Source organism: Equus caballus, chromosome 20 (genome assembly GCF_041296265.1).
Source record: "Equus caballus isolate H_3958 breed thoroughbred chromosome 20, TB-T2T, whole genome shotgun sequence".
NCBI lineage: Eukaryota > Metazoa > Chordata > Mammalia > Perissodactyla > Equidae > Equus > Equus caballus.
Genome location: NC_091703.1, coordinates 14712543 through 14734614, shown reverse-complemented (window position 1 = coordinate 14734614; position 22072 = coordinate 14712543). Strand labels below are relative to the sequence as shown.

General features: G+C 45.6%; 1 protein-coding gene across 1 annotated transcript in view; it reads right to left on the bottom strand.

The window, feature by feature from the left end:
- Positions 1-19384, bottom strand: part of SIRT5 (sirtuin 5) — a 35298-nt gene extending 15914 nt beyond the window's left edge. Inside the window, exons 1-6 of the mRNA XM_023624472.2 lie at positions 19253-19384; positions 11164-11313; positions 7457-7590; positions 4876-5101; positions 2005-2092; positions 1133-1186 (exon numbers count right to left, since the gene is read on the bottom strand). Coding sequence (XP_023480240.2) covers positions 1133-1186; positions 2005-2092; positions 4876-5101; positions 7457-7590; positions 11164-11278 — 617 coding nt within the window. The 5' untranslated portion in view covers positions 11279-11313; positions 19253-19384. The remainder of the gene's footprint in view (positions 1-1132; positions 1187-2004; positions 2093-4875; positions 5102-7456; positions 7591-11163; positions 11314-19252) is intronic.
- Between the last annotated feature and the right edge of the window lie 2688 nt (positions 19385-22072).

Below are 22072 nucleotides of genomic sequence, written 5' to 3'. Positions count from 1 at the left end.
CCCTTCCCTTTCTGAGCAGCTTTCTCTTTCCCAGTTACTTCACCACCCTTGTTGGCATGACTGGGCTCACAGTAACCCAGACCTGGGAGGAATACTGGACTCAGATTTGCCTCCAACACCCCAACCACCCCTAATTTCATCAATGGCCTCCTTTTATTTACTCTCAGATTCTCCTCTCTCGTGCCCTGTCTATAGCCAAGTTCTCCAGTGTTGATTACTAAAAATCTCTCCTCTTTCACTCCCTGCTCCTCTGGGTCATCTTATATATACCTCCTAAAATAGTCTCCCCCAAACATTTCATCATATTAATCTCCTACTCAAGAACCCCTGGGATTCCCTATTCTTTTAGACTGAAATTTAGAATTTAGTAATGAAAACCTGTATTAAGAAAAATAACAAGGGTTCTGTGGTTAAATAAACTGGTGAAATATTAACATATTACAACCACTTTTTAGAGAGTAACAATGTACTTTAGCATATTAAATGCTCTGAGAAGTCCTGCAGTAAGGCAAACGTCCTTTAACTTTGTTTAATGTAGTGTTTCCATATTGAGCATATAACATCTTTTGATCAAGTAATGCCCATCAACATCGCATGGACCTAGAGCTCTATGAAACACTTTTGGAAGCACTGTTTTAATCTCTGGCTTTGAAAAATTGACATAAAAACCCGTCTAGGGTTTTTTTTTAAAATTTACAAAAGTTCTGTTTGGTCCTATAATTTCACCTTTGCAAGATCTTTTACTACCTCCATAACCTTGGATTATTAACAGTGATGACGATGAGGAGGATGAAGATGATAGCAGTTGACATTTATTGACCAGTTATAGGATGCCAGCCTCTAAGCTTTATAGACACCGGATAAGCATCCGTGGCATAATAGCTTCGGAACCTTTCCAGACCTGAAACTATCCCACCATCACACAAAGCGAAGGGGAGTGGAAAGCAGCGGCTCTCTTAACCCTGGTTTGGTTCATCCTTTGTCCTTTCGCCCTTGGCCTCAGAAGTCAAGGCTGGTTTTTGCATTTGCGCATTTAAGAGGCACCTCACCAAATGAATTTAGATTTTGATTCCTAATTTTCTCTTTTTTTGCAATCTGGAACACCAAACACAGATCAGAGATTTTTACCCACCGGGGAAGATTCTCAGCTGGGATTCTGGCACTTTGAGTTTCAGGGTCTGGAGAGCTGAAATAAATAATAAAAAGAAAGATGTCCTTGTTATAATCACAGAACAAAGAAATAACATAACCCAGTAAGTTTCTATATTTGCCTGGAAGGATATGGTACAAAACTCCTAATTAATACTGACTTAGAAGAGACTAGAAGGATAGATAGCAAACAATTCATTACCAGTGGTTTTACCTCAAGAGAGGGAATCTGTACGTGGGGAGGGGGTGGGGCAGCCCCATGTGCTAAGGGCGAGTTTCATGATTTACACTGTATGCATCACCATAATTTGAATCTTCTGCAATGATACTACATTAATATACTACCTACATAATTTAACTGATTTAAAATGGTCAGGTGGAATTTTTCTCAATATTCTGAATCTACTCTTAAATTTTTCCCCTAATTATAATAGTGGTACATATTCATCAGAGAAATGTTGGAAAATTCAGAAAGATAAAAAGAAGAAATCAAAATTTCCAATAATCCTGCCACTCCTGATAATCACTGTTAACATTCTGCAATAGTTCCCTCTGTTTTTTTATCTAAATATAGATATATCAACATGTTTTGTGTGTGTGTGTGTGTGTGTGTGTGTGTGTACGTGTCTAAATACAAAGCTGGGATCATATTGTATAGAGTTAGATCCTGTGGTTTTCACTTAACATTGTAAATTGTGAGCAAACTATTTATTTTACCATATAGCTGTACTGTATCTAGTCTTATTTCTCATAAATATCCATGGGAATCTTAGATTAATGTTCAATTTCCTCGCATTCATGTTCAGTTTAAAAGAGGAAACCACACACACTTATTCTGTAGTGCAGTATAATTACCCTTTTCCTGATAAAGCTGGACAGATTGGACTCTTGTAATTCTCAGCCACAACGCCACAAGAGGTACATCGTGTTTTAAATAAGCTACCTGAGAAATACAAATTAAACAAGATCAGGATTTAGTATAATTAAGAGCAATCATCTCCTTGTCTAAAAGGGTACAAAATAATTTAGTTTTTATATGTTCTTTTTAGCAAATGGGCCTACCCTAGGTATCATGGGAAACGTAAGGGCATACAATACTAATGAACAAGCCAAGAGCAACTGCCTTCCAGGACTTCATAATCTAGAGGGGAGAGACAGATGGGGTAACTTCCTGCGTGACTACAGAGCTCTCAGATTGCCTTGAGTGATGTTCAGGTGGAACTGAGGTGGTCGGTAGGGCAGATGGAGGGAACCTAAACCTGAGGGCACGACTCACTAGGTATATGACTGATAACCGGTCAGTAGCTTGGGATCTGTTTACAAAATCTTAATTTTGACTTAGTAAAGCTTGAATCTTTTATCCAAAAGCTGCTCAACGAGTAAATAATCAACTAATAAATGAAGGAAATCATTGTTAACCCAAGCAACCATTTATTGAGCTAAAGCAATGATGGCCACCTCAATTCACTAAATATTCGCCCTATGCCCAGGGCTGTGCTGAGCATGTCACACACCACAGGGGACACATGTTATTCCATTCTGTCTAGTATTCCCTGTTTGGGGACCCATCTCTCCTGTATCCCATGCCAAGCTGATGGAGCTGTCACTCACATTCCAAAATACAAGCTTGGGCACAAGTTCCAGACAGGTCCGATCTTTGTGCCTTGTCCCTCTAACGGAAGTGTTTGGTCAAAAGGGAGGTATGTGACCAAGGAAGGCCATCCGGAGGCTTATTTTCTGAGGAGACAGCTAAACCAGAGCCAGGCGCTGCACGGATGCTACCTTTGCTGGTGCCTCGGGGCAGATCCACTGCAGAGAGGAGAGGTGAGGTTAACTCAAAGAGTACACAGCTGAGGGAAGACGAGGGAGAGAGGCAGGCAGAGAAAGGAAGGGAGCCTGCTAATGACCTCAGCTCCTCCTCAGGGCTCCTCACTTCGTGAGCTAATATACATATTTGTCACTTTTCGTATGGCCATTTTTCCCCATGTTAAGACCTCTGAAATTTGGTTGTGTCCTAAAATTGTTACTGGCCAGAGGCCGGATGTGATGTGGTTGTTGGAGCCTGCCCTTGCACAGGCTTGTTGAAGGATAACACCAATGACTGAACCCTGTGGTGACTTGGTTGTTGTTCTCGGTGGCCTGACTGGACAAAGGCAACTCCTGGATGTTTCAGCTGACAAACCACTTAAGGGCCATTTGGGGAAGAAAATGAATCCCGGGTGTTGTCTAGAACATTTCTGCTGACACCTTTTGCTAAGATCAGGAAAGGCCCAACATCAAACATGCAGAATGTGTGTCAGCAGCTTGGATGAGAACCCCAGAGATAACAGAGGAGCATTCTTTCTGGAAATGCTGGATCACCAAGCCCCTTGGCGGCGCAGAGCATAAGAGTGTGTGGAAAACGCAGGCATGGATGATTCGGAGTCATTCAGATGTAATTCAGAAGAGCTGGGTAGTGGGAAATACCTTAACCACTTTATTTCAATCATATTTTGTTTTTTATTTGCATAAGAGTGATACAATTTCTAAAAAGCCTCTAGGTATAAAATAATAATTCTAAGGAACAACAAAATAAAATGTCATGGTTTAGGCAGATTATTTTCTTCCTAAGTGTCACATTAAAAACAAGATTAATCTTAAAATTGATGGCATCTTCACTTTGATGAAAAAAGAGGCTTTCTTTGATTTTTGCCTAAATTAGAAGAGTTCTCATTGCTTTCAACCAAAAAAGTCCCAACTAATATGCATATATTATCTTATTTAATCCTTAACACAACTCTATAAGACAGGTGTTATCATCCCCCTTTTACACATTTTACACATGGCAAGTGACACTGCAGAGAAATGAGAAGAGACACGTGGAAAGAGGCCCAGAAGGTGGCCCAGAAGAAGAAGGTGCCTGAAAAACACTTGGTTAGTAGGTGGCTGACTGTTGCTGGGACACCAAAGAGAGAAGGGATCCAAGCAAACAGTGCTTGACTTTCATTATCAGGATGACCACAGGCCTGGGTGAAAACGAGCAACTTCACTGCACACACACAGAAACAGGCAACACTCCCCCCTGAGTCACGGCCTCTGGAGATTCCACAATTAGAAACACATTCCTTGGGAGTGAAGTTTTGTAGATTCTTAAATGCCAGTGCCCTTGGGAAGAAATCCTTGCACGCCCACTGATGCTCTTGTATGAATGAATTTATTAGATTTTTGGTGAGAGCAAAGAGGGGAGAGGATTAAGAGGATAAGAGGGAAAAGGAGGGGATCATCAAGGGTAGAGAAGGGAAGCCAAAGGGACCCAAGACAAACTCTACGAGGTGTCACCAACTTGGGGGGCTTGCTGCAGTGAAGCTCACTGAGCTGGCAGCTCCCTAAAGGCTCAGGGGCTAAGCAGAAGCACAGCCTCAGCGGAGAGTGCCAATCGGGGGACAAAGGGAAGGAGATGGATACCCCCAGGAATGCCAGTCTTCTCCTGCAGGCTCCTGCTAAAGCCACAGCTGGTCAAAGACGCAAACCTCCTGTTTCCCGTCAGCCCAGCTGGACAGTTGTCTCAGAGGACAATATCCCTCCAGAGAACTCCCCCGCGAGGGGAGGTCATGCAGCTGTGCAGACCAGACACCAGGGCATCTGGTCAAAATATAGATTCTGATTCAGTGGGTCCAGGTGGGAAGTGGCAGGACACGTGTTTTCAAGTCTAGTTCCCCTCCTCTTGTGAGGCTGAGGGTCCCTCACCATGGATTTCCAGAAGGTTCTTGGTGCCAGCCTTGCGGTGCAGCTCATCGATGTTTTGGGTGATCACCACGACCCGCCGGCCCTGCTTGTGCAGCTGGGCCTCACACTGGGCGATGGCGAGGTGCCCGGGGTTTGGCTCCTTGGTCTGCACAACCTCCCGCCGGTAGTGGTAGAACTCCCACACCTGGGATGGGTTTCGGGCAAAGGCCTGGGGAGTGGCCAGGTCCTGCGGGTGAGAGGAGGTGGGATCAGGGAGGGAAAGAAGCACTAACACCCTGGAACATGGGTGGAGGGGTGCCGAACCATGGAGGTGACAGCCAAACGTGGGGGACATGCGCAGGCCCCTTTTTCTCCTTAAAACGGAGGTGGGCAGCTTAGGGAGGGTGCAAGCTGCTGTAGGTTCACAGAGTGTGGCGAACCAGAACAGGGGCCTGGGCACCAGCCTGTGTCCCAAGCCTGGGACTAACAAGGGACCTGGGAGAAATCGGTTTTAATTTCCCCAATTATAAAGGGCAGGGATAATGCGTCCTGTCCCATTTTCCACTCGAGTAAGTTATGAACATGAAGTAATAGGCAGGAAGGTCATTTAGGTTGAATCTACTTTTTCATGGAGCCCCAATATATATGAAGTCAGTCTTATTTATCCAGGAAAAAAAGTGAAATGCAAAATGCCCAACTGAGGTATAATGACCACAGTTGAGAAACTCAGTTTTTATGACTATAATTATAGCTATGCGCACAGTTACAAGTATGCAGCACAGTACATATATTAACAGAATATATAAAAATACATATATTTTAAAGTATGATTCCTCTTCTAGGAGAGACAAATCTCATCTACAGTGAAAGAGAGCAGAGGAGGGGCCGGCCCTGGGGCCGAGTGGTTGAGTCCACACGCTCCACTTCCGCCACCCGGGTTTCACGGGTTCGGATCCTGGGCACGGACGTGGCCCCGCTCATCAGGCCACACTGAGGCAGCGTCCCACATGCCACAACCAGAGGGACCTACAGCCAGAATGTGCAACTATGCATTGAGGGGCTTTAGGGAGAAGAAGAAGAAAAAAAGAAGATTGGCAACAGATGTTAGCTCAGGTGCCAATCTTTTAAAAAAAAGAGCAGAGGAGGAGCTGTCTGGGGCTGGAAGCTGACAGGGACAGAGTGTGAGGGAGACTTCGGCGGTGACTGAAATAGTCTGTATCTTGATGGTGGCGGCGGTAGGATTACGTGTTCTATTTTACTAAAAAGGTCACCCTTCTACCTGGTAGTAATGTCAGCCTTCATTTGGGGAGTGGATCACCATTGCTGTGGATTATCCACGTGGACCCTGTATTTCCCTCCCTCCTGCCCTCCGCCTAGAACAAAAGTGGCCTGAAGCCGTGTACAGGTGGCACATGAACCTATACGTATGTGTCCTTGGAACACAGCTGGAGTCAAACACATTCTACTGACTTCTTTGCTTCCCCACAAACCCTGAGCTGCTCTGACATGACTGACCGTCCCTCTGGGATCTCGGAGCTCCTCCTGTACCTCGGAGCCCCCATCCTGTCTAACTCAGGGACTGCTCTGTGTGGCTCCTCTTTCTTGTGGGCCCCTAAAGGCCCTCTGCTCTCCTTTCTGCCCCCTTTCACCTTTAAGGCAATGATCCCCAAATCTACAGCCCCAGGCCTCGCCTGGAGGGCAGCAGAAAGCGCATAAAACATCCTAAGCATTTGCCAGCCTGAGACATCTGACAGAGGAAGAAAGGGCAGGTTCACTCAACCAGAAATTACCCACTAAGCTTGGAAGTCAGGTATCGAAGTAATTATTTATGATTGCCTCCATTCGCCAACAAAAATCTATTAAGCACCAACACGTGCCAGAGTTCTGCGAGCGGGGGATAGAGCAATGACGAAAACACACAAAACGCCCTGCCCTCCAAAACCAGGGGTTTCCCAGGCCAGAGGGAGGGGAGGGGACTGACTGCAACGGGCCTTGAAGGGATATTCTGGCACAGAAATGTTCTAGAACATGATCGTGAGATGGTTACCCAACTGTATACATTTATTACAACTCACTGAATTGTATACTTAAAATTGGTGAATTTTATTGTATGTATATTAATACCTCAATAAAGATGGAACTAAAAAAATCCACGCCCTCATAGAACTTACGGTCTAATGGTTTTTGTATAAAGTTTGGAACATCAGGCCCTAAGCCTTCAACAATTCAAGTTTGCTTTTAATATGAAAAGTTCACAGAAACTTTGAAAAAGATTTCTAATCCTTAATTTCAATATCTACGGAAAAGTAATGAATTATGCTAATCAAGGTTTTCTGATTCTGCTTTAATTACTAGAAGAAATCTAATTGTTATCCGAATAGACGTAATCGACACATATTTAGAAAGTAAGGAAAGCGGCTGCTTTGCTTAAAGCTGAGCTCTTAAACTACAGACTTTGTGTGGTTGCCAAAATGAACAACAGAGTCATAGTGAATTTCAAAACTTTTCCCTCTGGGTTCCAGGCATCAGCAGAGGTTCTGAGGCAAACTCTGCTATGGCTTAATTCAGAGGAGCCCCTGAATGTTCTGGAAACATTACTCACCTGAGCTTTCCATTTTCTCCAATAACCTCCAGCTCCCCTGAAAGTCGGAACCCCACTTTCAGCACTAATGCCAGCCCCTGAAATGACAACTATGTGCTTCGCTTTTGCAAAGAACTTCCGAAAATCGGCCATATCTAAAGAGAGAGTAAAAATCTTTGTCAATCCGCTGTACCATTTGGACATTTATATTCCATATCAATTGACTATATTTTAAAAGTTGACCTTGTTTGAAATTATACTTGAAGATACCCAAATAAAAATTATTCCCACACCATGAAGACGCCGTCCATGGGGCCTGACGTGTGAGTGAAGAGCGCCTTAAGAAAGAAGCAGGGGCTGGGGGCACCCAGCGCTGGCTGTGGATCTCAGCCCTGCCTCCATCCCTCTGTGTGATCTTATGTGAATGACTGCCCCCTGCTATCCTGGGTTTCCTCTGCTGTTTCATGTGCACAATAGTGCATTCCCTGGACCCAGGCTCTTAGGAAGATTAAAAAAGGCTAATGGGTGGGCATGCATCTTCCTTCATGAAAGTAAAAACAGGCTTGTGTGTGTGTGTGTGTGTGTGTGTGTGTGTGTGAGGGCTGACCCGAGGCCCAATAGGCCCCAAAGCCTTCCCTTCCTCTCCAAATTCCCTTTTCTTTGGGGATCTTGCCAATTCCAGCTTCCTTCAGCATCGCTACCAAGGTGAGGACAAGGGCCCCTCCCTGTGAACAAATGCTCCGCCCCAGTTTGGACACATGACCTTCTCCTTTACACCCCAAATAAGAGCTGGACTTTTCAATGTGTCACCAGAGACTTGGGGTACAGAAAGGAAATGAACACAGAGAATAACATGACAGCAGGTGAACATGATCACAGACTGTGGCTTGCCCTCCGGGGTCACAGGCCCTGTCCTGCACCTCCAGGCATCCTCCTGCCTGACCTCAAACCTATAGGGGCCACAGCCATGATTCAGTGAGGGCTCACCTCGCCCTGAGCTCTGCACAAAGCATTTTACACGGATCTTGAGGTGGAGATTGCCCTGGAAATAAATGTCATCATCCCAGGACAAGAATCAGGAGCCAGACCTGGAATGGCCTTTGTTTCTCCTGGGTGGCAGAGATTGGGTCAGGGCACAGCACATGGCTGACAGCAACACCCTTCTCTCCCAGGCGCTGTGGCTCTGTAGGCCCCAGGGTGTGGGCTAAGTGCATGCTGCGGGCTCAGCAGGCCAGGCCTAAGAGGTAGAGAGCTGAGCATAAGTTGCCAGGAGACGAGAGACTCTCTTTCTGCCCTCCACCCGGAGAAGTGAGTGCCAGACCAGCATGGCCTGTGGCCCCAGACACAGGCATCTTCCAGGAGTGGCCAACCTGTGCTCAAGCATTGAAGATTGCTCCAAAAGTGGAAGCGAGTTCGTCAGCTGATGCGGCAGGCTTTCTGGTCTTGCCCCCTGGAGGCAATGGCAACCAAAGTTAATCCTTGGACCGAATGAGCATCCCAAGAGATGGAACTGGTGACAGATGGGATGGAGGAAAGGAAGAAAGACGGTAGGATGGGGGCTCAGAGACGATGAACTTGAGCATTGAGGGGAATGTGACTCCACTCTGCACCCCCAGCTGGTAAGGTGGATTCTGCTGGTTTCTCACACTTGATGGCTCCCTCCAGGCAGGGATAGGGCTTGCCCCCCTCGAGAGCCCAGAGCCGCTTCTACGGCTGGCCCAGGATGGAGACTCTGAAAGAAGGCTCGACCTCTCCCCGCTTCTCTTCCTCTCTGACTGCTGGTCAGAATGAACAGAGAGTAAAAGCAGGCTCTTAGGAACAAAGCAGCAGAGGGTTCCAGTTCCCTCTGGCTACATTCCTGGAGCTCCCTGGGACCCCGCTTTCAGCAGCGAAAGGCTCAGAGGAGTGAAGATGGTTCTGGCACACTGTTCCCTTCACATACAACCAACCCAACCACCTGCCAACGATGCTAACACTCTGCCTCAACTCTCATCCCTTTCAGGGATAGACGGGTGTGGAAAATAAGGCCACAAAAGCCATCCAACCAGGAGGAATTCCAAAAAAGAAACCCAGTCTGGGTGGGTTAGAGTTTGTAGTCTGATCTAATCTCCTAGAAAGAATAAGATGCTTATGAAGAAAATGTACACGTACTTTTCTAGGAACTATTGGTGTGACTCCTGGGTTCCAACCCCAAAAACATCCTTAAGGACGTCAAAGTTCACACATAACACTTTCCCCAGCCCTAAAGGTCTTTTCTACCCCTTGTAAACTCTGTCATCCTACTGATGAATAGATTCTTCGGTCAGAGTTATTTCTGTTAGGGTATCACTTTAAGCAACTTCTAGAAACAAACAAAAAAGTCAACTCAGGAGCCAGCCCTGATGGCCTACTGGTTAAACTTTGGCACACTCCGCTTCAGCAGCCCAGGGTTTGGTTCCCGGGCTCAGGACCACACCACTTGTCTGTCAGTAGCCATGCTGTGGTGGTGGCTCACATAGAAGAACTAAAAGGACTTACAACTAGAATATTCAACTGTGTACTGGGGCTTTGGGGAGGGAAAAAAAGAAAGAGAGGAAGATTGGCAACAGATGTTAGCTCAGAGCAAATCTTTCCTAGCAAAAAATAAAAGTCAACTCAGGTTTGGTTCTTAGAAAACAGGATGTAAGATACAATGACGTTAAAAGTGGTGCAAAATCTTTCTAAAAAGGACATTTCCCAACTGCTAAAGAAAACACACTAGCATATTCTGTGGTTCCCGACCCAGACAGCCCACTTTTGGCCAAGCCGCAGCCTCTCACAGCCTGCCCTGCACAGCTATGAACACCAAGAGCTTGGGCAGCTCAGTGGAACTAGGTTCTTTGGGTGCTTTTCGGTTCCTGAGGTTGGGTGAAATGGATGAAGGAGTTATTAGATCTGAGCAGACTCATAGGACTAGAAAAAGTTATCCAAAAGCTGAAAACGAGGCAAAAAGAGGTCATCTTGCCCTTCAATGCCGTATTGAAGCATTGTTTAACAGGCCCACCTAAAGATCATTTTTATACAAATCTGTTAAAGACTCTACACTCACCATAGACTAAGGGCCCAGGTATGTTAACTTGTAGGTTTTTGTCAGGTACAGATACAAATCATTTCTCTCCAGTAGAAAATTTAACCCCATATTACCCTGTAGGACAACCACCAGTTTTCCTCCCCTGGAAATAAGTGACGAGTTTAAAATACAAATCATGTGTGAAAAGCTTAAATGCAAATATTCTGGGAGAAACAATAAAATGTCTTGAATGAACTTGACTTTTTTTTTTTGAGGAAGATTAGCCCTGAGCTAACTACTGCCAATCCTCCTCTTTTTGCTGAGGAAGACTGGCCCTGAGCTAACATCCATGCCCATCTTCCTCTACTTTATATGTGGGGACACCTACCACAGCATGGGTTTTGCCAAGCAGTGCCATGTCCGCACCCGGGATCAGAACCGGCGAATTCCGGGCCGCTGAGAAGTGGAACGTGGGCACTTAACCCCTGAGCCACCAGGCTGGCCCCTGGACTTGACTATTAAGAGCGAATCTCTGGCCTGTCCTGGAAGGAGCTTGCCTAAGGAGAAGAGGACAGAGTGACTGTCTCCAGAATCTTGCCCAGCACCCACGTCAGTACAGACATTCCCCCACAAAGTGTGAACTTTCAGGTACTTCCAATTCCAGGGGCAATGAGGAGATGGCCAGCTAAGAAGGACCTACTTGAACTCGGACGAGCCATCGTCAGGCAAATCTTGGTTTGTGTGGAGGCTGCAGACTTTAATCCACAACACAGCCGGGAAATTAATCGGCTGTGGACAATCTGGAGAGGTCGCATCAGGTTTTCTTTGTAGTCCTAATTCTTGAGATAGGCTTTAGAAAAACGACAACAACAAACAAATAATCAGAAAAGATTCGTATTTCTACAAATGTAAGAATGCCCTTAACAAAAATCTTTAGTAACAGAAACGGTGTTCATCCTCTAAACTAGCTGTTTTCAATTTTTCTTCTCAGGTGCTCCTAGATGAGCAGAGGGACCCTGGAGCAGTGGTTCTCCAAGTGTGGTTCCCAGACCAGCAGCATGAGCATCACCTGAGATCTTGTTAGAAAAGAAAAGTCATGGGCTCCACCCCAGACCCACTGAATCAGAAACTCTGGAGCTGGAGCTGACTTCTGTCTCCAGGTGATTCTGATGAATGCTCAAGTTTGAGAAACATGGCCTTAGTGGCTTGGGAAAGAGTTAGATGTGAGAATTCACTTCAAAAACAGGTTCTGCTGCTTTTAAAAGGTATGAAAACCACTGGCCTCTCAACTTTTGGTCAAAGTACAATGTCCATGAGAATGTAAATTCTAACTGAAAACTGAACTAAGCAGGGAAGACATGTACTATAACAACAAATAGGATTAAGATGACATTGTATTAAAAAAACTTGGGAGTCTTAAGGCACATTGAGTAAATCTTTATTCCTGAGGAATTTTATAAAAAGAAAAAAGACAGAAAAAGACAATATTTGGGTCAATAACATCAAAAGGGTAATTGGCAGAGCTGACTTCCATTTATTGGGTCAAACTATTGAAAGAACTCAGGATTAAAGGTCTGGAGATAAAGGAAAAATAGAAAAATAACACATTGCCTAAAATCTTACAATCCCTTTGGAAGACAACCTATCACAATTACAAATGCGTTTTCCCCATTGCCCTAGCACTCCCAAGTCTGGGAATTTTTACAACAGTGAGACTTGCACACATCCGAAATGACTACAGGGTTGTTCTGTAGACCATTGTGATTAACAGCAAGAGACCAGAAACAACCTAGATGTACATTTGCAGGGGATGAGTTCAACAGACAATGGCACACCCACCATATGCAACATAGCTGCTCTAAAAAAGAATGTATGTAGGATTCTACTTGTGGAATAAGTAGACGATTCTGATTCTGGAATAGACAAAGCTACGGGGACAGAAAACATATCAGCGCCCTATCTCACCCTATCTTATCAACAGGAGGTTAAAGTTGTTTTTCAGGGACAATGAGCCAAAACCAGCAAGCCAGAGCATGTGCAGAGGAGAAAATCTTGACCTGAAATAACACCTAGAACCAAAGACTCTCCCCGCAAGGAACCAAAGGACCAGGACACAACCAGAACTTGAAAGCTGGACTCTCATCAGAAGCGAGGGGTCCGCTGTCTAGGAAGAATGGGTTTCCACACCCTACTGTAAATGGCTGTAGCCCTCCAACTGAACCCTCCCTGCCGGTGCTTCCGCACACCAGCCTGTTCCCCATAGCCTCTTAAATTGTGCCCCAAGCCCTGGATTGGGAAGACAGATTTGAGAGCGTTGCCTCCTGCCTCCTTGCCAGCCAACCTCACAATAAAGCCTTCTCTTTTCTCAAAGCCGGTGCAATAATTATCGCTTTTTTATGGGCATCGGGCGGTAAACCCCCTTTGTTTGGTAACAGTTACCAGAGCTGGGAGGAGTGGATACAAAGGGACACGAGGTGAGTTTGTGGGGTGAAGGAATTGTCCTACATGTTGATTATATGATGGTTACATGACTGTGTCTGTAACTCTACACTAACAAAAGAGTTAATTGTACTGTACATAAACTATATTTAAAAATAATGGGTACAGAGTTTCAGTTTTGCAAGATCGAAAGAGTTCTAGAGATTGGCTGCACAACAAGGTGCATGTACTTAACACCACTGTACTGTAGCCTTAAAAATGGTTAAGATGGTCAATTTTGTTATGTGTATTTTACTACAATTTTACTACAATTTTAAAAAAACAAATGAACGAAGTCTAATTAAACGTGCTGTGCTGGTTGATTCAGTATTTACAAGCAGACAGCTTGCTGGCTTCAGAAATGACTGTTGCTATCAGCAGACCAGAGGATATTCAGAGAGATTAAAAATAAACGTCTGGAAGATGAGGCTCAAAAACCTGTTAGTGCCAAATCAGCTTAATTCCATAAACTGTTCCATTGTTCAGATTTCACGCGTTAAAAACAAACAAACAGAATGAAAATGTTCTGTCTGTTACAGATCTTCAGAATCTAACGTTCAGGGCAAAAAGTCAAGGACAAATAGTTTTTGTAAGAGAAAGGGAACAGGATATATGTATATACCATAGTCCTTACTTGCATTTCTGTTCAAAAAAAATGGGAGAATTTGCAAGAAATTAGTAAAAAGAATTGGTGGTGGGATGGGAAACAGGATGTGTGGAAACAAGAGTGTAAGCGAGGATTTTCAATATATGTGTTGACGTTCTGTTTGCATTCAGTGCTCTCCTGCCAAAGACCAGGAAGACACCTGCCATGGGGCAAGTGGCAAGGAGGGAGAAGCAGACCTGAGGACCTGCAGGGTGTCTCAGCAGCAGTGTTGGAAAGGATTTATCACAGGACGTGGGCTTGTGTTAGGCAAGGCTGAGGAGGGCGCATGGAAGGGAGGCTGCATTCTGGATTGGATGCTGTCAGCAACAGGATACTGTGATTGGTTATTTTAATGAATCTTATCTAACAGGTGGAAGGAGTGAAGTGAGGCTAGAGCTGTGATTGGTCAAGAAAGAGCAGGACCTCATACTTGCCAGGCAAGAAGGATGTTTTGTCATTTTTGTGGTTTAGACAGAGTTCTTGTTTTTGTCTGGGTTCAGACCTAATTAGAGAGTTGGCTTATTTTTGTCCTGATTCACTGTGGTCACAGGGCAGCCTTGTCTGATGGCGGTGTTCTGTGAAATCATTTATGTTCACAGGAGAACACCAAGGCCTATCAAATAGTGCCAGGCCCCAAACTGGAAGCAAACCACATGTGCATCAACTTACATGTGGGTAAATAAATTGTGGTTCATCCATACAATGAAATGCCGTTCAGCAATAAAAAGAACAAACTTTTAATACATGCAACAACATGGGTGAATTTTTAAAGTATTACGCAATAGTAACTTAACAGTGAAAATCCTGGCAGACACTACCTTATCCAGGTGATCAAAGTTAACATCACCAGCAATTAGATATTCTGCCTTCATCTACCTCCCAATATGATGCAACAAGAAAGACATAACATCACTTCCGTAGTATTTTTCCCAAAAATGCATTAGCTCAATTTAATCATGAGAAAACATCAGACAAACCCCAATTGAGGGGGCATTCTGGAGCAAAACTGGCCAGCACTCTTCAATAAAAGTTATCAACGTTATGAAAGATAAAGATAGGGGACATGACAAGTAAATGCAGTGTGGGATTCTGGATTCAAGTCAAGAAAAGGGACGTTAGTGGGAGAACCGGCAAAATGTGAATGAAGTCTGCAAACTAGTCAGTAGTACTGTATCAGTGTAAACGCCCCAGTTTAGACCACCGGACTCTAGTTAGGTAAGATGTTAACCTTAGGGGAAATTGGGTAAATAGTATATGGGAACTCTGTGTACTATTTTCGCAACATTTCTGTGAACCTAAAATTATTTCAAAATAAAGCTGCTTTCTTTTAAAAAAAGGAAAGCATTACGCTAAGTGAAAGAAACCAGATACAACAGGCTCCGTACTGTTTGAGTCCATTTATCTGAGATTCTGAAATGGCAAGACTACGGGCACAGAAATCACATCTGGGGTTTCCAGGGACTGGGGGAGGGGCGGCACGGAGGGCCAGGGGACTTTTTTTAAAGCAATGGAGAATTCCATGTCTTTATTTTGTGGTGGTTTTTCAAAACTCATAGAACTATATAATAATAAGGGTGAATTTCCGAGTATATAAGTTGTATTTCAATAAACCTCACTTAAAAATAACAAGAAGCAAGTATGTCGACGACTTTTCATTGTAACTTGTCTCTGCTGTCATCAAAAAGACTGCACAAGAAGCTGAGAATACCGAAAAAGAGAGTAGGTTACGAGAAAAATGGTGTCGTGTTGGTTTCCAGAACAACCTCAGGGGACAAAACCCTCCGGCTGCCTGGAGTCATTCCTGCAGAGAAGGAATGCAGGTCAGAGCCAAAGGGAGCGCCAAAAAAAGCCTCTTGCTGAGGGCTGCCAGTGGGGGGAGGTGGGCAGACCCAGACGCCCACCAGTGGGCGACCGACCATCGCGAAAATCACCCCAGCACTCTATTTAAAGGAAGCATAGGCAAAATGGCTTGGCAGGATTTTCAACCAGCATGGGCATAATAAGCTTTTGACAAATTTTAATTTTATTTGAAAAAGCTAATTATTTGGAACACCTCAGTAAGGGACAAGGGAGGTGTTAGTATACTTTGTTTTCTTTTAATTATGGAAAAATTTAAACATATACAAAAATATAATGAAACATAAATACACATTTAGATAAAATATAAATATAATATAAGGAACCCTTATGTTCCCATCACCTAGCTTCAATAATTATCAAGGGGGTTTTCTTAGATCCATTTAAGGTGTTAAGATATTGTCATAGATGATAATTGTTAAATTTGGATATCTTGAAAACTGTGAAGATTAAAGTTCCTAATACTGCGTAACTTTACCAAAAGCTCCTTACTTGTTGCAAAGTTACTTATGCTATCATTTTGAGCTTCATATCTATTTTAGTTACTTCTCTCAAAGACGAAGATGTTTGATTCCACTGTTGCTTTCTAATCTTTAAATTTGGAAACATCAATTAGATCCAGAAAATTCTTTTCTTCTTCTGTAGGTTTTTAAATGTTAAGAAATATTCCCACTTGTTGTCAAGAATTCTAGATAACTCCTGAATAAACTGTCCTATTTTTTTCTCAGATGTGAAGGGAGGATTTTAAAAGGCATAAAGAATCTGAAAGAATTTAACAATTTAAAATCCAATCAAGAGAGCATCAGCATAAAGCAGTTGACTATACCTGCACTGCCATACGTGCAGCTCTTCTGCTTGAGGGTCTAAATGCTGAGTCTTCTGCTAGAGAGCTGTAAAGTGAAGGCAAACCTTCATTCTATCCTGAATGTGAGTGTTGAATTTGTTGCTAATTATAAAGAGTTGTCAAAAACTTGAGAATACTGGGGCCGGCCCTGAAGCCTGGTGGTTAGGTTCCTATGCTCCACTTCGACAGCCCAGGGTTTTGCTGGTTTGGATCCCAGGTACAGACCTAGCACCGCACATCAAGCCACGCAGAGGTGGTGTCCCACGTAGCAGAACTAGGGCTTACAACTAGAATATACAACAGTGTACCGGGGGGCTTAGGGGAGAAGAAGAAAAAAAAAATTGAGAATATTAAGGAAATTTTCATTGTAAGATTGATAACATTAGGACTTGTATTATCTGGGTAAAAGGTTACTAATTTTTCATCCAAGTTTTTATATTCAAATATTCTCATTATTGAGTAACAAGAATTACTTTCACCATAACACTGAACTCAAAAGAACAGAAAAAAGTTTTACTTGCTCCCGTTTCAGCAGTTCCAAAAAATCAACAGTTTCTAGATTCTTTGCTAAGAAAATGCAATCAGCAAGTACTTTTTGGGAAGACAGCTTTAGTTCTCATCTTATGTGAATTATAATGTCTAATGACATACACACATTTCATATATGTATATCTACACACATACATATACTCATGGATTGTATACAATTAAAATGCTCTTTCTAAACGTGTATATTCTTTTTATTTCAAATCTTCTACCATACCGCTAAAAAAAACAAACAAGACCAAGGTGGAGTCGCTTGCCCCCAGGACAGCAAGCCAAGACTGAATTGCAGTGTCAGCCCCTCCCAGGAATGTGTCCTTAAACCCACCAGTCTGGAGATGCCTGACCAACACTAGCAGGTCCTCTGCCTGATAAGACCCAGGCTGCCCTTCCCCCAAAGAAAGGTGACCTTGCCTGAAACATTCCTTTCTTTTTTTTTTGCTAATAACTTCCCTGTAAAACTCCTCAGAGTGCCTTTCTGTTTACTAGATGGGACGCTGCCCAATTCATGAATCATTGAATAAAGCCAATTAGATGTTTCAATTTACTTTGTTGAATTTCTGCGAACACTAACTCATTAATTTATTAGTGGAATGTAAGTTTTTCATGTCTATCTGAAGCAATGAATCAGTGAGAGAATTTTGGTCTCCTGGCTGACAAAACCCACTCCACTGCCTGTTTTATTATTAGTCAACATTTCACGTGACTTTTTTTTTAATGAACGTGGGAATTGCTTTGCTAAATTTTCCATTAATTTACAAGATGTTCTGCAGCCTCTCAGTAAATGTGAAAAGAAAGTAGAGATTAAAAAGAAAACGTTTACACATTTTTGAACAACGCCACCTGAAATTTATTTCCAAGACGAAATGCTCACAACATAAGACTGTTTTCAAGATGCTCCCACAAAGTATATGATGGACGGATCCTCTGTACCAACATTTATCTGCTTTTATGGGGCATGGGGATAGACAGTGGTTCTGCCTTCTGCAAGTTTACAACCCTGTTCAAGTGTAAAAGCAAGTTTCCAGAGAGCGAGAAGGCCACCACTGTGCCAAGTCAGAAGATGGAGAACTCAGTTATCTAGTCCAGAAGCCCTCAGGGGTGAAGACCGCCCTGGGTGAAGCCCCCAATTACTCTGCCTTGATTTTCTCTTCAGGATGGGAAGACAGGCCTCAGGGGAGGAAACAACCTCATTTATAAAACAGTCATTGGGAGCTGCCTGGGTGCCGGGGACATTTCTCTGGGTTAACGGCAGTCCCCTGTTTAACTAGGCTTTCTTGTGAAACCTGAATCTCACCTACTGAATTAGAAAAAAAGAAAAATATCTGTATGGTCCTTGTGAAAAAAGGGACACCCTCCCAATTCTTAAAAATACAACAAATGAAAGGTTAGATCAGGAGTTTGAGAGAAAAAAAAAGTACAAAAAACATTAAATATAGGATAAGTACACTGCAAAGGAACTGCAAAAATTTGTACAGGAGTTCAGTAAACACCTTTTGCACACCAATGAGCTAAATAAACGCAATGTACCAGTCCCCAGCTATCCACACTGGCAGACTCATTTCCTCTCACCCCTCTGCCACCTGCTCTTGTCAAGGTCACAGCGACCTCCACCTTGCTTAACCCAATGGTCTCCATCCTCCTACTTGACCGTCCAACCTCTGACCCATCTGATCACCTCTCCAGGAAACACTTGCTTCCAGACGCCACCCTCTCATGAGTTTCCTCCTAGCTCTGGGGATCTCCCATCCTCCCAGGGCTGCAGACCGCTCCCACCTCACACAGCCAAGCCTGAGCTCTGGAACTTTCCCTATAGCTAGCTCCTCCCCACAAAGCCTTCAGGCGCCCGTCCTCCTGGGCACTTTCTTCCTTTCTCTCCCGTCTCACACCGCACAGCCAGGCTGGTCAGCAAATCCTGACCGCTGCACCTTTAAACTACTTCCAGCATCCGACCCCTCCTCCCACGCCCACAGCCACCACCTTCTAACACCCGGGCTGCTGCAGTGGCCAGAATGACTCTGCTCAAGGCGGCGCTCCGCTCAGAGCCCTCGTGGGGCTGCCCCTTCCCAGCGGCCTACCAGGCCCACCTGCTGGGCCGCGTTACTTTCCAACCTTCTTTCCCACCCCCTCCCTCGTCTCTCGGGCCGCAGCTGCGCCTGCGTTCTGCCCCGAACGGTGCTCAGCCTCTAGACGTGCTGCTGCCAGGCAGCCTCCGGGGCCCGCCACCGTCGCGGGCCCTGGGACGCCGGCAAGCAGCTGGGCCCTGCCGGCGCAGCGCGCACGGCCCGGCCCCGGGCCCCGGGGAGCCCAGACTCCGCACTGTGCTGTGTGCGCAGGGCCGCTCGAGTGCGTGCTCGGCCGGGATCCCCGGGACCGCAGCCAAGACAGGCCCCGCAGACCCCAGCCCGCGCTAGGACGCACCTGCGGGAGGCGGGATCGGCGGCGGCAGCGGCAGTCTGAGCGCGGGGGCGGGGCAGGAGGCCGCGGGGCGGGGCGGCCTGGGCGCGGGGCGGGGTGGTCTGGGCGCGGGGGCGGGGCAGGAGGCCGCGGGGCGGGGTGGTCTGGGCGCGGGGGCGGGGCAGGAGGCCGCGGGGCGGGGCGGCCTGGGCGCGGGGCGGGGTGGTATGGGCGCGGGGGCGGGGCGGGGCGGCCTGGGTGCGGGGGCGGGGCAGGAGGCCGCGGGGCGGGGTGGTCTGGGCGCGGAGGCGGGGCGGGGGTGGCACGGGTGCGGGGGCGGGGCAGGAGGCCGCGGGGCGGGGTGGTCTGGGCGCGGGGGCGGGGCGGCCTGGGCGTGGGGGCCGGGCAGGAGGCCGCGGGGCGGGGCGGGGACTAGACACACCTTCCCGCGCCTCTGTTGTCTCTGCCGGAGGCTCTCGTCTTGCGTATCACTGAACGGTTGTCGCTGCTTTTCTTTCTTTGGCGATGGGCAGGGTGTGGGAGGGGCGGTGTTTTACTTCGTCCTTGTGAGCTTCCCAGATATGTCGTGAATTACTACCAGCTTTCCTCTTGGAGCCCACAGCTGGATAACGCAAGCTGGGACACAGCATTTCAAATGTTGGGGTAGCTTTCCCTGAAACGCTATTTCTAGTGATGGTTCGTCAGGTTCCCAGGCTAGCCCACTGGACCTGCGTGCTGGTGCTGAGGTCCTCACCCGGGTTTCCAAGGGAACAGTTTCAGGACCTCTAGGACTCGGTGACCTACGTAGCTCTACGTGTCTGATTTCCCTTAAAATCGGTCATCTTTCTTTTTCTTTGATTCAGGCTTACCACCAGCGCTACTTTTCCTAGAATGGATTTGCTTATGGGCGTGCCAATGGGCGTGTCAATGGATCCGAAAGGGAAGTGGTCTGAGAACTTCGGTACAAAAAATGTTACATTAACATTTGTTTTCCCAACTCAAACCTCCACTACTTCCCACAGTTTGTCTAGAAATTCAGCCCACTTCAGAGCTCCTTTTTCTCCTTTAGGCTATACCAGCCCCTCAGGGGCTTATGGAGTCCAAGAAAATTGAAGGAGGGCCTCACATCTGGCTGCTGTTTTTTCCTTAACATGTATGTGACATGACTTTGTGCTAGACGCTTCTAAGAACTTCACGTGCATTAACCAATTTAAATCTTCTCCACCACTTGATAAAATAGATGCTGTTATCCCAACTTTACCCTTGGGGAAACTCGAGTCCCAGGGAGGTCAAGTAATTGCCCTTGGCGGGAAGCTGTTGAATAGTAGAGCTGTGGTTTGAACGTGAGTGCTTTGGCTCCAAGCAGAAGTCCCTGCCGCCACATATACTGCCTCTCATTAAAGTGTTGTTGTTCCCTTGCTTTTGTGTTTGTAACATTAGCCGTTAAGTGTTAATCCTTTCCTTTATTCAGACCCTGGGGGGCGGGGAGTGGGGAGGCCCAGTGCCCCTCACTGCAACCTTCGGTGGTCCCAAGGCCCAGTATGCAGCCTTCTGCCATCACCCACAGGTTCAGCCACCTCTGAGGCATTGCGTTCCATCAAGGTCCAGGAGTCCACCAGCCACAGCTACCCACCACACCACCCCTCAACCCCAGGCTTGGAAGAGCTGACCCTTCCTCACCAGTGTCAGGCTACCTCTTCTTCTTGAAGCATCAGCCACCATCCTTTCCATCTTTCAAGGAACTCCAGCTTAATTTCTTGATGGCCTTGTCCTTCTAAAACAAAGGCTGTTCCCTCTTCCTAGAATCTTCTTTTCCCCCTCCCTCCATAGTAACTCTGCTCATCCTTCCAGTCTCAGCTCAGTTGTCGCTTTTTCAAGGAAGACTTCTCTGACCGCCATTCCTTGTCTCTGACACAGGCTCTTACAATCCCATAGCAGTTATCCCAGCGAAGATTTCAAATGTATTTCTGTTTATTTGATTAAATTTTCTCTCCCTCACCAGGCTGTAAGCTCCCAGAAGCTGACCCTTTTGTCTCTGTTTGCTCAGCATGACATTGCTAGTCCCTTGCAGTGATTGACAGAAGATGCTGAATTTATTAATTCATTTAATTCAGATTAAATGAATGAATGAATAACCTCACAGGAAAAGCAGCCCAGAACTCAGAGGATAAATGGCTTGGCTATCTTTACCAAAATGAGGAAGCAGCATATTACTTTTTCTTGTTGCTTATGAGTCCCTAGGAGCACAAAACAAGAAATAAACAAGCACAATAAAACAGTTTATTAATAACTCACTCTACTGACAGAGGTTTTCCTGGGTGATATGAATTTGGGACTGCATACTCTAGAAGGTAGCATTGCCTCCTTTCTCTAGTGAAATTCTGACATGCAAAGCTTTACCTCTGGAAAGAGAATCCACGCCCCCCCCCCCCCCCCCCCCGCCGACTTGTACATCCTCTTTGGGTCACTCTCTTTGCCGTTTATCATGCACCTCAGGGGTGGACTGTCCTCTTTAAGCCTCTGGTACGAATATAAACATGAACATAAATACCTAGGCTTGGTAGCTTTGATCGACTGATTGATTTGGACACACTAGGAGAAGGCTGAAACTGTCTAAGGGTTTTACTCAAGGCTAAGGGAGAATAACAAGAAAATACGCATCAAGATCGCAAAACTACAAGAGATATAAACACAATCCAGAAATTGTGCAAAGTCCCAGGCCTACTAGATTCTATGTTTCCCAGCTCTAGCCTGATTCCACCAGAACATGCCAATGTAATGCTCATCACCACACACCCACTCCCACCCTCTCTGCACAAGCCCCCAAGTTCTTTAGGTTCCAGG